Source organism: Lagenorhynchus albirostris, chromosome 16, assembly GCF_949774975.1.
Source record: "Lagenorhynchus albirostris chromosome 16, mLagAlb1.1, whole genome shotgun sequence".
Lineage (NCBI taxonomy): Eukaryota > Metazoa > Chordata > Mammalia > Artiodactyla > Delphinidae > Lagenorhynchus > Lagenorhynchus albirostris.
In genome coordinates, this window is record NC_083110.1 from 38,390,025 (window position 1) to 38,407,408 (window position 17,384).

The following is a 17,384-nucleotide window of genomic DNA, read 5'->3' on the forward strand; positions in this document are numbered from 1 at the left end:
TGTCTGACCGGCCGGGCCTCCCTGGCCAGTGGTGCCCAATGGCAGAGCTACCATGTACCCCCAGGGCAGGCTGTGTCCTGCCAGCCCCTCCCTACTCCACGTCTTCTCACCTTCTAACCTAACCAAGCCCACAGCCAGCATCCTCCAGCATGAGAAAGGATGGCATTGCTGCTAGTCTTGGCGGAGGGAAGAGAGTTGGTTGGGATCACACCAGTTTCCTGGTTCTTAATGTAAGGGGGGACTGTCCCATTTCATAGCATGAGACTTAGCTCTGGGCGTCTCTCAAAGATGACCCATGCCATGGTTTTTTGGGTTGCTGACCTTCAAAGGTGGCCCAGGAGAGGGACAGGAAGGTGATGGGGTGAATAACTCTCCTTCCCTCCAGACTTCTGGGCCAAGATGGAAACCCCAGGGGTCTCACCACGGAGCAGACTCTGGTACCCATGAGTACCATTGGGATCTGTCGCCAAAGAAGCCAGGACAAAACAGCCCCGCTGGCGGTACTCCAGAGGCACTCTCCAGAGACCGGGGAGCCGTGGGTCTCGCTTCCTTTCCTGAGTCCGAGAGGAGGCCCTGGGCAGCAGGCTTCTTCCTCGCTCTTTGGAGAGTTTTCCATGGGGGCTGAGGCTGGGAGAAGCAAAGGGGGGAGGGCACGGCGGGCTTGGGCACTCGGGACCCTCATACACTCTTCTCACCCTCGCTCTGTTCCTTGATGGGAGGGGTCTTGTCCTGGCTGCCGTCGGGGGGCGCCGGCTTGGCCGCAGGGCTGGGGCTGCTGCTGCTGGACGGCAGGAGGTTGGCCGACTGCAGGACGGCCTCCGAGTGCTCACGAGCTTTCATGCGCAGGGCTGCCACGCTGGCCGTGCGGTTAGTCTGACAGCCGTAGGGGGGGAGGAAGGAGAGCCCCATGGGGTCTGGGACACAGCAAGAGCACAGTGGGCCCCCTGGAAGAAGGAGAAACAACAGGCTGCCATCACTGTCCACATTTCGCTCTCTCAGACTTGGGTGCGGGCAAAGGGCTGATTGATTCTGTTTGGTTCCAAACACTAAAGGGAGAGGTAACAAGTGCTCAGGACCCCAAAGATGCACAGCTTAAGAGATCCAGCTGATAGGCCAAGGGATTACCAGAGTATCAGGGAGAACCGACCAGTCTTGGTTCCCTTACCAACCAGCTGTGTGGCCTTAGACCAGTATCTTGACTTCTCTGAGCCCGGGCTTTTCCTCCTGTAAAATGAAATGATCCCCACCTCACAGGATCATTATGAGGATCCAGTGAAGCAATGCCACACACCACAAACTACGTGTCAAAGCACCCCTAAGAACTCACAAGGGCCCTGCGGGGATATTTTAAATTTTCAAAGGCAAGGGGAAGCCAGCCGCATCTGCCGGACACCGTGAAGCTGCTGGACGAGGCAGCTCACAGCTTCATCAGGAGATCTCACTGCACTCCCTTCAAGGATGTCATACATTTGTGAAGCTGGATTTTGCAAGTACCACACAAAAATCCACACGGAACATAAAATGAGGGGTGGTGGCATCCAACCTGATTCCGCGGTTAGAGAAGCCATGCAGAGCCCATTGGTGTAATCCCATTAGAAAGTAATGGTAGCTATTTAAGAATAAAAGGAAAATATTACTTTTCTTTCAATTTATAAGTGATATTTTTCAAATGGCTACTAAGTTGTTGGGACATAAACACTCACTGAGTTACTTGGACCTAACCATTTAATGAACAGAACTGGTAGGTATTTTTTATGGCCCAGGAGAGTCACGAAACATTAACCTGAGGTTCAAGGGACCCTCAGGGCACCGTGAACTAAGGTTTGAGAAGCTCTGATGGCCTCAGTTTGGAAAGCACTCAGCACAGGTCCGATGTGTGAAATGGGACGTAGGAACAATTGCCTGGCCCCGAGCGTGCCGGCCAGCACTGCATAAACCACTCCAGGGACAGGGCCGGTGTTGAGGAGCCTCCGTTCTCACAGGTCACCCTCAACGGTGCATTTATTCAATGACTGGCCCATGAACACCTGGCACTGGTCTCGACCCTAGTGACCACTCAGCAGGAATAAGGCAGCAAGATCCCCGGCCTCATGGAGCACAGCTCCGGTGGAGAGGCACACCACAGCCCAGGCATCCCTCATGCAAAGGCAGGCGGCAGTAAGTGCTATTTAAAATGGGAATGGAGTGTGATGCTTGGTAGATACCTGAGTGCAACGTCAGAGAAACAGACACGTGAAGGCCCAGGAGAGAGCACGACAGTTGGGGAGGAGACCAGTGCAATGGCACCGAAGTGGGGAGAGCACGGCTCAGAGAGCAGCAGGGCATTCCGAGTGACCAAAGCCAGAGGCTACAGGGGAGGAGGACAGCGGATGAGTCGGGGGCCGCCAGGGCCAGGCGGGACGCAGGGAGGGGAAGCCCCAGCGGGTTTGAGTAGAGAGTGTCTGGAGCTTCACTGCATCGGGGAGAGGATGGGGAGGCTATTGCAGTAACACAGGCCCAGCTGATGGCGGCTTGGCCCGAGGTGACTAGAGGGGAGGTGATGAGAGGTGGCCAGATGCTGGGTTTATGCTCAAGGTTAGCACCTGTGCAAATTGTCCTTGGACTGCAGGTGGAGGCTGATGAAAAGAAGGAATCACAGATGACACCTAGGTTTGGGCCTGAGCACCCGAATGAAGGTGCCATTTCCAAGATGGGGAAAAACAGAGAGAAAGGTGTGTGTGTGTATGTGTGTGTGTGTGTGCGCACGCGTGCGTGTGTGTGTGTGTGTGCGTGTGTGTGTGTGTGAGGGGATATGGAGAGTCTGGCCATGGAATCCTGAGGTCCTGATGGCTATCCAAGTTCTGAGGGGACAGTTGAGCAATGCTGACACCACCACAAGCGCAGGTGTGGTGGCCGGAGTCACAGACCTGCACCCAGACTGGGTGGGTGGACACGGCTGCTGACATGACATAATTTGAGAGACTTCCTGAGTCTCTGGACAGGTCAAACAGTGCCCCATGCGCCACGTGTGATTCCTGCAGGAGATGAGCATCGCCACAGCCTCCGCCCCCAGCCGGCTCCGGAGCCCCATCCCACCAGGGCAGCAGGAGACGGTGCACCGTGGCCCTGCCAAGGACAGTTAGCTGGGAGTCGGTGCCTGTCCCGGAGGCCTAAGACCTGGGAGGGGCCGGCAAAGCCAGCCCTCCAGGCTCCACCCACCCCTTGGCTCTTCTGAAAGTGCAGCACCAGCTTTGGAAGAAGCAGCATCGCAAATAGGGAGTATTTTGGGACCAAAATCCGTATTTGTTGAATGAATCCAAGTTCCTCCCTGTGACCTTCAAGCCCTTGAGTGCTGGGGCCCCCACTGCCCTCTCGTCCTCCTTCTCATGTGCCGCCCAGGCCTCCTTTCAGATGCTCAAACCACCGTCACAGCGAAGCCCTACACAGGAGCTGTACTCGCTAGAGCAAACACGTGTAGGTACCAGGCACCGCGCTTGTAAGCACACCATGACTTCACGCATTGCAGCTTTGGAACAATCCTAGGAAGTTGGCTCTGTGATTATCCCCTTTTGCAGATGAGGAGACTGAGGTTAAATAGTTAAGTGGCAGAGCCGGTCGTCACACCGGGCAGAGGGCCGGCTCCTTAACCAGCGTGTCCCTCCATCTGGAAAGAGGACACGTTCCTCCCCCTCCCTTGGGCCCTTGGCCGAGCTCTGCCTGGGCGTGAAGATGCCCTCCCTCCGGCTTGGGGCTCCCTCTCTGTCCTTAGGGCTCCATTTGACCATCATGTCCTCAGGGGGCCCTTCGGGACCTCCTCATCCAGGGCAGGATCCCCCGTTACGCTCCGTCAGAGCTTCACCCTCACATCTTCAGGCACTGGCCACAGGCGGTAAGTGGATCCTCAATGGTTTGTGACTGCTTTCTTGTCTACCTGCCCCTACAAACCCCCAAGGGGGCAAGTATTTTTCTGCTTCATTCACTACTTTGTCCCCAACACCTAGCACAGTGCCTGGGACGGGCCAGGCCTATGGGAAACATCTGTGGCAGGAAGGAGGGAGGCAAGGGAGGGCCGCCCAGCCCCGGGGCTCACGTGTAGAATCAGCCTTCAGCTATGCCAGCAGCTGGGACGTTGCCACCCTCCTTTCCCGGGGACAGCCTTCCCTGTGCCGCAGCCAGGCTCCTTTCTCTCTCGAAGCACATTTGGGCATCTTTCTCTTCCTTTCCAAGCCTGTCAGAGGCAAAAGGAAGCTCACCCTTACCAGCACCTAGTGTGGCCTCTCGTCACCATTCTGGCCATCCTGAGGGGAGGGCATCACTCAGCCCCATGTTCCAGGCAAGGAAACGAGACTCCAGTAACGGCCCAAGTTCTCACAGTTCATGACAGAAGTGGGACCAGAACCTTCCAGTGGCCTTTCCCTTCTCCTCTAGTCTAAGAGGAGGTTAACGCGCGGCCATCACTTCCTGCCTCAGTTTTGACGGAGGGGCCAGTACAGCAGGCAGCAGATGGAAAGATGAGCGCGAGCTGAATCACAAGTGCCCAGTTTACACAGGAAATCCCGAGAGCCCGTCCCACACCCCGCACCCCTGGCTGACTCTAGCCCGGTCATGTTTCCAGAGACAGCAGGAAACAAACAAAAAGTTACATGGGGCCAAACCCTGTTATCCTGATGGTCCCACTTCTCCCAGTGGCTCAAACGGACAGCCGCACGCTGACAGCAGTCTCAGCCCCTGCGTGGGCTCGGTCCTGGCTGGGAACAGCGCCTGTGCCCTGAGCCTGGGGGGCCATCCCGAGGGCGAGGACCCTCCCTTCAGGGGAGGCCTTCCTCCCCTCCAAGTCCTTCCCGAGGGGAGCTCATGTGGGAAGAGAACAGAGCACAGTGAACCCTCTCAGCGGTGGGAGCTTGACTGAGGCTACGGGCTTTGGGGGACCTGCAAGGGCCACAGTCTCCAGGCCCAGGCCTGAGCAGCTGACCCCAAGTCAGGCCAGCCCGAGAGCGGCACAGACTCAATGTGCATGTCTCGGGCTGGTTCTTGTCCCCAGCAAGGCCTTGCCCTGATGTAACATCAAAGAAGGAGTTAACTAGTCTGTGACTCAGTGATGAGTATGTCACCTGCAAGATGAAGAAGTGCTACGTGGACAAGACAGAGCCTCCTGGATCCACAGCTACACCTGCCAGGTCACACCTGCAGCAGGCAAGTCCCCGCAAAAGCCACCAATAACTAGCAATATATTCCTGGCCCACAAAACCCAGATTCAGAGGTAAAGAAATAAGTTAACTCACAGAATGGAGGCTGCAGGAGGGAGAGAGTCTGTGTGGCTCGCCTAGTTCACCCCCTACACTAGACATGGGGAAACCAGGGACCAGATGAACCCAATGACTCTGGGTGACCCTGGTTTAAAACCGTAAGGGCTATGCGTACAGTGGAATATTATTTGGCCTTAAAAAGGAAGGAAATTATGACACAGGCTACAACGTGGATGAACCTCAAGGACATTATGCTAGGTGAACTAAGCCAGTCAGAAAAAGACAAATTCTATATGATTCCATTTGTATGAGGTTCCTAGAGTAATCAGATTCATAGAGACAGAAAGTAGAATGGTGGTTGCCAGAGGCTGAGGGTATGGGAGTGAAGAGTTAAGGTGTAATGGGCACACAGTTCAGTTTGGAAAGATGACAGAGCTCTGGAGATGGATGGTGGTGACGGTTTATAATGTATAATATATATAATATCAAGCACATGTAAAATAATAAGGACATATTCAACACTTCTGAACTATACGCTTAGACATGGTTAAGACAGAAAATTTTATCATGTGTGTATTTCACCACAATTAAAACTAAAACAAAATAAAATAAAATAAATTCTTAAAAACAAAACTGTAAGAGCTAAAAGAGAGTTCAGGTCAAGGTCATCGGGAAAATGAGGACCGCTCAAGGCTGGAACTCCTTCTTGCCCCTCCAGTGGGTGAGGACCCCCAAAGTGCCTCAGGCCACCCACACACATTTGTGAGAGGCACCCTCAACCGATCTCACCCACCCCATCTCTGGCTGAGGAAGCATTACGCAGTTTGTACACCTGCCTTGAGCCCTGCCTCTGTCTCATGACTGCACTGTGCCCTTTGGGTGGGCATTTCTAAAGCAGGGCAACAGACCGTGAGAGGTGCACCCAGGCCAACAAAAGTCTTTGGCATGAAGCCCCTCACAGACGTCACCCTCTTTCCTCATCAGCACCCCAAGTCTGAACAACAGCTGAGTGTCCATCAAAGGGGGGCAATACTCATAGGTGGACTCAAAAACATCTGAACAGCTACCTGGAGGAATGCTGAAAAATGAGCCACTGGGAGTCACCTCCTCTCCACACTGCCCTGCCCTCCCTGGATGAGAACATGGAAGACATGCCGACCCAGACGGCAGATGCCGGCAAGACTAAGAGAGGCCATCTGGACAGCAGACAAGATCAAAGGCGAACAAGGAGACAAATCTCATTCGATGATATTTATCAGGGAAACGTGTGAAGTCTGTGCTCTGCACCCAAGGATCCAACTGTCGAGAGGGGGATGTGTCTCTGCAGTAGAGCACGTGGTCCATACGACTTCACAGTAAGTTCACTGTGACGCCATATTGTGTGGGTTGCCGAGGCAGAAGCTGCAGGAAAAGGGAGGGGAAAGTCATGGTCAGACCCGTCAGGCCAGAGGGAGGGAGTTGGGGGGAGGAGGGAAAAGTGAAAGAACCGGGGCCATTTAGGCACAGTGGATATGAGGTAACTGCCTCTCTCTGGGGGTGGGTTGAATAGAAGCAGTGGGTGGAGTGAGAGAAAGAAGGGTTTTCTTTTCTTTACCGTCAGCGTGCTATGCATGTGTGGTGGGCTCTCTCTGGGAGGTGATGGGTTTCTGGTCATAATATCCTGAAGCTCCCTTGACAGGATGTTGTAGAAATCTTCATGCACAATATGGGCTATTGGACAAGTTTTTTAATCCTTTCAACAAAAAAATGAGTGGTTTTAGAATGGGATGTGAATTACAAAGCTAAGTTTTCCTTCCAATTTTAACGTGTGTTCAGAATTTCAATTGATTTCGGTTGAACTTAAATTGTCCAACAAACAGCGTCTGCCTTAACCATTTTTTAACACAGGAAAAAAAAAGTGATTCCTACAAATAGGATCCTTTTAGACCTAACTCTTGATTTCTCCATGATTCCACAGTACCAACAGCAGTACGAGATTTCTCCATGTGCCTCTGCCTAAAAAACTTCATCAACCTGGAGCACTACTGAAAACCAGTAGTAGCAAAATAGGGACGCATCCTTTGCAATGTTCAGGGCAGCAGATGAACAGATAGTTACCGAGAAAAAAAACCAGACTCCAAAACGCATGCGCTTTTCCCATGAAAAGCAGTCTCAAAGCCCTCACCACGTGCTGAAAGACTCTTCCAAGTGCACTGCTAACATAAGTTGTTTGTCTTACAAGGCTGCCGCAAGCTTGAAAGGTAATAGCAGAAACATTAATGGGTAATATTGAGAAAAGAGACAAAAAATTATAAAACAGCCCCAAAAATTAACATGACAGTAACCTGGGGCCATTTAGTACAAGGCAAGCAAAGTAGCACGTCTCAGGATGGCCGGAAGCCATCCGTCACCAGACAACAACAGGAACCATCACAAGAGATGACGTTTGAAAGGGCTTTGAAAACCGAACAAAGCTTGCGTCTATTAATGATGGGGCGACACAGAGTCGGCCGTGAGAGAGGCTCTGTCCTCTTCTTTATTATGTCAGGGTGGTGACAGACACTTTAGAAAATGTCTACCCCAAAACCAAGTCATAATTATCAAAATCCTATAACACGAGAGTGGCGATAAGACATCTCTGGGGTCTGAAAGCCGGATACAGCCTGCTGAGGAAGAAGAAAGTGGGCTTTGAAGTCTGGCTCCTGACTCCACCGTTAACTAGTCATGGGACTTCTTCTCACCAACTTTCCAAGCTCCAGCTTCCTCATCTGTAAGAGGAGGTAATACACCTACCTTAGGAGAAATTCTATAAAGGACCTAGCACTAAGTCCTGCAACAATTATTATTTCCATGACCCCATACAAAATAAAGGGCAAGAATAATTCACAATTCACAGCTTATTCAAGTTACGCATTCAGTTCAGCGGCCGGCGAAGAACTCAGTTGCTCTGAGCATCCCCGGGAGGACACGAAGAATGAACAGTGCCTCGAGATGCGTGACTGTGCTGTGAGCATCCTCCACCCTGCGTATCCCTACACTGTTTTCACAGCTGTGTGGGTTCATTGGCGAAGCCTTTTCCATGAGACCAAAAAGTAGAAAAATTTATTCTGCCAATAGAATCTTGAGGAGTAAGCCAAACAAACTTTAAAAGTCTCATCTTTTAATAACCAGATTTCCAGACTTGGGGCTCTAGTTTTCTTTTCTTTTCTTTTCTTTTTTTAATCTATCAAAAAGCTACAATCACCAATGGGCTAAAAATTAAATTAGCTACAAAGGAAGTCATCCCCATGTGGCACATAGCACCAAAAAACTATGAATAACCTGACCGCCCGATACGAGAGAGTTGATTGAATGAGTTATAATTGCCATGTTGAACGCACTGAAGCTATGACAAAATTATGTTGTAGGAGGATATTTGGTGCCATAAAAAAATAATAATAATAAAATATTAGGTTTAAAAAGTAGGTTAAGAAACAGTAAGTAAAAATGATCCCTTTTTGGTGTAGGTATGTATATTTATATACATACATATACATATATACACAATACATACATATATTTGCATAGCACATATGTATATATGCATACGTGCAGCCATATACCATATCCATATGTGGTCACAAGTATGTATAATATACAATTTTATTTAGCAACAGAAAATATTTATAAATTTAAACTTTTTAATTAAAATTTTAAAATTCTAAATAAGTTCTAAACTAAATAATTTTTTTTTCTTTTGGCTGTGTGGCTTGCACGATCTTAGTTCCCCGACCAGGGATTGAACCCAGGCCCCCGGCAGCGGAAGCACCGAGTCCTAACCACTGGACCGCCAGGGAATTCCCTAAAATACATACATTTATTAGCGATATATATTTATAAATGGGAAGAAAGCAAACATACCAGTAGCAAATATTCATAGTGGTTGATTCTGGATGCTAAGATTACCAATGATTTTTATAGTTTTCTTTGGGTTTTGCTGTACTTTCCCTTTTTCTAAACTGACCAAGTATTACTCTCACAGTAAGAGTGTCTTTTTTGTGACTCATGATTTCCCTTCTCCTTTCATTCAAATGATGGGATAGACGCTCTCCTTTAGGGCAGAGTTCCACTGAGGTTTCTAAGGAATAAGAGCTGTACCCTCAGCACCCGGCTGAGACTCCACGACTGCTAATGGCTTCAGTCTGCACTAGAGTAACTGACTGGTGAACATGGAGCTGAGGGCTGACCATGGAAGACCCACCAGGAACATCCTGTCTATCTCCCATTCGGCCGGGATCGAAGTCAGTGATCCCTGGCATGGGACACGACCAACCATCAGCCAGCAAAGCCCTTAAAAGGCCACAATTTCTTCCCTCTCACCGTACCACGCATGCCATCACCAAAGCCTGTACAAGAGCCTCCAAGTCCCCAAATGCAGCCTGAAAATTATGTTGTTTGAAGAACTTGCTACCTCTCGGACACTAAATTAAAACACACAGTTAGATTTCCATTACGTTACAGCAAATTCTGCTGAATTGATCGAATCGGCCTACATTCCTATATGACATCATGCTTTAAAGGCTTGGCCTGAACATAAATACTTAATGTAATAAATACAGTCTGAAATAGTTGATCTCCTTGGCAGTTTAATTGATCTACTACAGAGACTGACAGGAAAAATTAAGTTAGTTCTGTCTCCTCTCTGCCGAAAGCACATTTTCACCATAGAAAGGCACATGAACGATAATTTTGGTTACAAGTAGAGCTCTCACACATCGATTTCTTGTCGAACGTTCAGGTTAAGGGTGAAGAGTATGGAGCAAGGAAATGAGTAAGTGGATTTATGAGACGTTTCACATAAATACTACAGTTCAGTTCTTTTTTGTTGCTTTATAGCAAAGTAAATAAATGAATAAACATATTCTGTGATTCCTAATACCAGTTCCTTACAGTTTACAAGGAATATTCGGGTGGCAGTGTTAGTAGACGCCTGCAGTATTCAGGCAGAGATTTTTAGATGCAGTGGCTAAGCGTGTTCACCAGTAATCAAATACACAACAGGGTCCAATTCACTCCTGGGTGACTACTACCACAGAACCCCCAAAGTGCTTTCTCCTGTGCCTGTGTTACGGTTTTGATTGCCTCTTTACCATGAGTTGTGTTTATTTTTGTACCCACCGCACCTCCCAAACTTGCAGGGTAAGGGCTTTCACCTATGTCACCCACACAGCCCTGATTGCAGAGCTAATATTTCCAATGTGGGTACAAAGTAAGCACTTGAATGTTTGGGGGAGGGAGAAAAGGAGGGAGAGTCTATCTTTCCTGACTGAGGGGGCATATTTTAATTGCTCAAAGGTTGCCAACTCCCAGGTTCTAAGCTTCCTCAATACCCCATGGAAAGAAAAACTATGGTCATCACAGAGTTCCCCAATCTGATTAATGCCAAAATCCCCAGGTTAATTTGGCAGGTTATACTGGAGGAGTGGACTCGAAATCCCTCCCTGTGGTAATTCCACGTGTGCACGCACTGTCCCAACATCTGCTTATTCACTCAGCAAATGCTCCCTGACAGGAGTCGGCTCAGCCGACCGTCCCTCATGCTGTGACCCAGTCTCGGGGCCAGCGCCAATGTCCCATTTCTGCTTGGATACCTTTGAAGGGACGAGCAAATGATGACAGCACCCAGATTCAAGGACCCTGGCACAGCCAGAGGAGCAGCAGGGACACGCGTTCTAGGTGATCCGATGTCAATGAGCGGCACCCTCCCTCCCGGCGGCTGCCAGAACCCTGGACGGGCAGCCTGCTTCCCCGCTGCCTCTGGGCACAAGCCAGGAGCCCTCTGCTCAGCTCCCTGCCCTCCAGGGCCCCATTGATTAGCAGGAAGGGCAAACCCATCAGCACCCATAGGAAATGGCTTCTGGAAAGTGAGTTGCAGTTTTTAAAGCCAGAGAATGATAGCAGGGGCCTGTAAAAGGAACGAAATCAATACAGGGTGTGGGGAGCTGGCAGGTGGGACACTTGGGTCCCTGGCTTGTCTTACCTCTGGCAGAGGCACTGTGTGACCTTGGGCAGTCCTAGCCCCTCTCTGAGCCTCAGTTTCCCCCACTGTATCCTGGAGAAGTGGTGGTAACATACACATCAAGGAGATTCCTTACAAATGTTCAGTGCTGGGGTTCTCCACCCCTGCCTTCCTGACATCGGCTAGGCACCGAGAGGCTAGGGCTGACCAAACCACCTCCCGCATGAGGACAGACCATGTCCTGGCCCTCAGGTGCCCTGTTCCCCAAACACCTGCACCTTCAGAAATAAGCCAGGAGCCCCTGCAAGGCTGTGCTGCTTTCCCGAAGCTGCACACACCGCGGACCTCAGGCTGAGAGCCTCTCCCACTGAGGAGTGAACGCCTGCAGGAAGCGGGATCCTCTGCCCCAGAAATCCAAACCCAGACCCTAATCAGATCCCAGGTGATCTCTTGGCCTCATCCTCATAACCCTAACAACAATCACCAGCGCCTACCGGGCACTTGGATGTGCCAGGCACAGATACACACGCTACAGACCGCAGGCAATATTGGGTATGGCCATGACGACCCTCATTTTACAGATGAGGAGACTGGGGTCTCCCCTAAGTTGGCCTTATAAAGGGAAGGAGGCAGTGAAGGGCCATGGCTGGTCTGACTCCAGAGCCTGGGCTCATCTTGAGGCCACACCATCCACTCCAAGGACCGTGGCTCCATCCAACCTCACACTTTGTCCCTTCCTCAAACAGCCAGCCTCAGTGCCTTTGCTCATGCTCTTCTGTCAGATGCCTGGAGTGCCCACATCCACTGGTCAGCTCCTACAGCTCCTTCAAGCCCAACTCAAGCATTTCCTCTGGAAAACCTTCCTCATTCCTACAGAGAAAGAGTTCCTCCCTCCTCTGGGCTTCCCCCACACCTTGCATGCCCTTGTTGGCCTCTATGAGGGCACGTGACAGTGTCACAAGTGTCTCTCTCTCCAAGCCCACGCCCAGTCTTGAGCCCCTTAGGGTAGGGTTGTATCTAATTCATCAAAGGATGCTCAGCCCCCCATTCAGAGGCTGACAAAGTAGGGTGCTCAGTGGGTACTGAATGAAGAACGGAAGCCTCCAGCAGTTTCTGGGGCCCAGCAAGTGGTCCGCAGTACAGGGCAAAGGCCAGTGGACTGGGGTCTCCTAAGTGAGGCGGGTCTCCCAGGGCCAGAACAGCACGACTTTCTTTCCTTCTTTCCCCAAACGTCACTACCTTTTACTCGGCACCAGACCAGACCCTGTGTAAGGGGCAGAGGTAAGTGGTTTGGAAAGATCTAGAGGTGAGTCAGATAAGGCCAGTGCTCTTAAAGTGCTTATAGTCAGGATTGGGAAGTTAGATGGGTTCAAAAATAAACATCCCAACTCATGTCACGAGGCCAGAGTATCCTCAATACCTATAGAGTCAGTCTCTACAGAGGGCCTTCAATGAACCACCCTCCCAGTATTCACACCGGTGCGCGGTTCCCTCCACCTAAGTCTGGGCTGGCTCTGTGAGCAGCTTTAATCAATAGAATACAGCAGAAGTGACACTGTGCCTGTTCTAAGTGTAGGTCTTAACAAGACCTGGCATCTTCTGCTTTTACATTCTCAGGATCCAACCTCCATCCAACTGCCACCATGGGGAGAGAGAGAGAGAGAGAGAGAGAGAGAGTGCTTCCAGCCTCCCAGCATCCCTGCCAAGGCACCAGGCACAGAAGTGATGCCGTCTTGTATGTATCAGCCCCAGCTGCCATCTGACTGCAACCTCATGAGACGCCCCAGGCAAAAGCAGCAGCAGAACTGCCCGGCTGAGCCCAGCCAGTCCTTGGAATCGGGAGAGATAATAAAACAGCTGGGCAGTTCTGCTGCTGCTTTTATTATACTAAGTTGGGGGGTAAAGTAAAACAATACTGGAGCCTGGAATGGAGATTATAAGAAAAAGAAAATTATGAGCCAATTTCTTCATGATCATAGATGAAAATACCCTAAACAAAATGGCAGCCAATCCAGCTATATATAGAAAGGATAACATGTCACATCTAATTTGGGTTTATTCCAGGGATGCCCAGTTGGTTTAACATTAAACAATCAATCAGTGTAATTTACTGCATTAATATATTGAGAAAGAAAAATCATGTGATTGTCTCAACAGCAGCAGAAAAAGTATTCGATGAAATTCAACATCCACTTATATTCATGATTTTTTAAAAGAATAATTAAAATACAACTCTCAGAAAACTAGGGCAAGAGAAAAATATCTTCACTTGATAAAGGGTATCTTAAAAATAAAAAGGCAGACAGCAAACACGATTGTGAAACTGCGAGAGCTTCCCCCTGAGATCAAGAATAGGGCATAAGCCCAGGGTCAGTCACAAAGACCAGATATTGTAGGATTCCATTCAATGAGATATCCACAATGGCAATAGCAGAATGTCCACAATCTATAGAGACAGAAATATTAGTGGTAACCTGGGGCAGGGAGGGTTGGGGGAAATGGGGACTGACTGCTAATAGGTCTGGGGTGATGAAAATTTTCTAAGGTCAATTGTAGTGATGGTTTCCCAACTCTTGATTATACTAAAAATCACTGAGTTGTACATTTTAATGGATGAATGGTATGGTATGTGAATTGTATCTCAATAAATCTGTTATTTAAAAAAAAAAAAACAAGGCAAGGATGCCTATTATCACCACTTCTATTCAATACTGTACTAGAGGTTATGGCCAGACAAAAGCGAGCACAGCCAGACAAAAAAAAAAAAAGAGAAATAGGGCTTCCCTGGTGGCGCAGTGGTTGAAAGTCCGCCTGCCAATGCAGGGGACACGGGTTCATGCCCCGGTCCGGGAAGATCCCACGTGCCACGGAGCGGCTGGGCCCGTGCATGGGCCATGGCCGCTGAGCCTGTGCGTCCGGAGCCTGTGCTCCGCAGCGGGAGAGGCCGCGGCAGTGAGAGGCCCGTGTACCGCCAAAAAAAAAAAGAGAGAAATAAAAACTATAGTCTGCCCTTCCGTATCCGCAGGTTTCGCATCCCCAGATTCAACCAACCAATTGAAATCGATCCGCCAGTTGCTTGAATCCAGGGATATGAAACCCACGGATATGGAGGGCCAACTGCATTCATTATACCACCACATTTTATATAAGGGACTCAGGATGGGTGGGTTTTGGTATGGGGGTCGCGGAGGTCGTCCTGGAACCAATCCCCCACGGATACCCAGGGATGACTGTATAAGGATTGGGAAGGGAGAGGCAAACCGTCTTTATCGGCAGATGATCTGAGCATGTACACAGAATATCGTTAAGAATTGACAGCTAAACCTAATTACATGGATAAATCTCCCAAACATGATGCCGAGTTAAAGTAGCCAGGCACGAAAAATACAACCTGTATGATTCCATTTATATGTGTACACATGTACGGTTCAAAAAAGTTCAGACTAGACAGTAGCGTTTCTGAATGCCTACGCAGGTGGTCAGCAAAGCTGCATTACCATAAAAGTCAGCACAGTGGTTTCCTTTAGGGGGAAGAAAAGTGACATTAGTAGAAAGGGGCACAGGGATTCGGGGGCTTCTGGGGTGCAGGCATAGTTCCAAAGGAAGGGTAGCACATGGGTGCTTAAAATCATTCATTAAGTTCTAGATGCATGTTTTCTGAGTTTTTGATTAACATATTTCATAATAAAACAATTTTAATTGTTTATTTAGATTGTGATTTTTTTTCTTTAATCACAGCACAGGAAAAAGTGATTAAGAGAATTAGGGGGAAAATGTTTTCAGGGGACTTGAAGGAGGAAGAGGCTGCCTCCGGCTCTGAGTTTAGCCCTGGTGGGCAAATGTTCATTGGCCAATAAAGCCCTTCCAGTCTCAGACTCTGGACACTTTACCCTGGCCTGGAAGCCCAAGGGCCAACGCCAACGTGAAGCAGGGAGGGCACATTCTTGGGTAACTAAGGGGCCCTGCTCTCAAGGAGGACATGACCAGACCCTTTCCCAGCACTGGACACCCTGCCCCTCGCCTGCCTGCTCGTCCTCACACACATGATGCAGGCCCAGGACTGCTACTCTGATCGCTAGCACTGACTGAGCACCCACTGCGTGCCAGGACATCTCCGTCAGTCCTCACGGCTTCCGAGGCCTGCATGGATGGAGCTCAGCTACGGAGGTGGGACCAGGTGTGTGTGCCTCCAGACTCCTCCCTGCCTGGGCCTCATGTGGGACCACAGGAGCCATCTGGCCTCGCCAGGAGCCGATGGAAGGTCAGCCGTGATGCCCCGCCCAGCTGGGGAGAGTGGCTGTGACTCCCGGGCATGAGCACGGACTGCGTTATGAAAGCTCTCCCCTGGCAGCCGTAATGAATTTCCACCTCACACCCAGCTCTCCGAATCACAGGTTAGAGGCAGCTGGGCCAAGTGCACCAGGGAGAAGGCCTCCGCTGACTGTGGCCCATTCTGTGGCCAGCACTTCCCCGGAACAAACCCAAGCGCTTCCCTCGGCCATTAATAACTTCCTCTGCATTAATGAATTGTGAACAGGAGGCTGGCCATTAAGACAGTGCAGGAAAGCTCTTTGTGTTGCAAAGGCTTTTTCTCTGGACACCCATTATTGTTATGCAAACCCTGACTTCATGGGGTAGGGTCCCGCTGCCTTTTTATTTTTAAGTTTCCGTGGGACACTCAATCAGGAAACACACTGACTGCATGCCTGGCCAGGATGCGCGCTCTCTGACCACCCCAGAGTACAAAGCAAATTTGCAAATTTCCCCTGACCAGCAAATCCTACCAGGGACGGGAAGGAGCTCCCATCACAGCCAGCAATCAGAACAAGGAGGGGTTATGAGGAAAAGGTGAATGTCAGCAGCGATACAGTTCAGAAAAATGGGAGAAGTTTGGGAGAAAAGACATTTCAGTTGGTCTTTTAAAGATGAGTGGGACCCAGCGACTTGAAAATGAGGATGGAGGAATCTGATTAATAACGGTGTTGACTCACGCCTCCCACTGGTCCAACTCACACTCTCCACATTTGGTCCTATAAATCCAGTCCTGGGATGGTCAAGATCCCCAATTCACAGATGAAGAAGCAGAGGTAGAGATTCCCAGTACTTAACTCAAGACTTACATGGCCAGAGAATGGAAGAATGAGGATTCACACCAGGCAGGACGTCCAGAGCCCTTGCTCAACGCTGCTGTGCTAGTTCACTGCTTGATAATTAAAGGAGGAAATTTCCACAGGTGCCTGGTTTTCAGTTACCTGGCTCTGTCACTGGTGGGCAGTTTTCTGGCCCCCTCTGATGGGCACAGCCCAATGCCCATCCACATCTCCCTGCCCAGCAGAGCGTGGAGGCAAGTCTGCCACACCTCTGCATATAGACACTCTGCTTACCCATCCACCCCAAAGGGGTCATAACCTCCTGTCCTTCAAGGGCGCCGGCCCCACCTCCCACCCTTCCCAGGCTCCAGATTGCTTGGGCAGCCTTGCTGACCTAGCCAGACCCATCCCTCTGTGAACACCCCCATCCACACGCTCCAACACTGAACCTGCTGAATAGGTGTCCCCAGGGCTCCAGCCCCAGAGCTGCATCTCAGCCACCTGCCCAAGCCTGGGGACCTGGCAGCGGAGCACAGTCCCCCAGCACGGGATGTGGCGGACGGCGAAGCTCCGGAAGGTCTCTGCCCTCACCCCTTGGCCTGAGGCAGAACTGCGGAGCCAGCTCAGTGTGCGCTGTGGCAGTTCTGAGCTGTGCAGATTTTCCAAAGCCAGGGGTCGTTTCCAGCCTCATCTTGGTTTCCCTAGCTCTCGAGCTGCTTCCGAATCCCAGGCCCCTGCCTTCAACAGGTGTCTCCAGGGAATGAAAATTAGGGCCTCTAATTTCCTAAGAAAACCATAATCTGCTACTGACTTCTCAGTCTGGGTGCTAAAGCTCAGCAAAGCGGCTGAGCGACCTGTTCCTCTTCACCTTTTCTGGGCCACTTCCCCCACAATCTAAAAATAAAAAAGCAGAGTCTAGATCCACCAGCATGTTCTGGGCCACAGTCATGGAGCTGCCGGAGCCCAGCCCACCCGGCCGTTCACATTGGAGGCAGGGCTTGGTGACACCCCACAGCTCTGTGCTCTGGGACATCCCCCACCCCAGCACATTCCCTCTATATCCAGCACCCCGATCTGCCCCTGCTTGCCCTT

The 17,384-nt window shown here is 50.3% G+C and overlaps 1 protein-coding gene across 1 annotated transcript in view; it reads right to left on the reverse strand.

Moving 5' to 3' along the window:
* Positions 1-678: 678 nt before the first annotated feature.
* The window catches only part of DRGX (dorsal root ganglia homeobox), a 30,373-nt gene continuing 13,667 nt past the window's right edge, over positions 679-17,384 (reverse strand). Inside the window, exon 6 of the mRNA XM_060126818.1 lies at positions 679-944. Coding sequence (XP_059982801.1) covers positions 679-944 — 266 coding nt within the window. The remainder of the gene's footprint in view (positions 945-17,384) is intronic.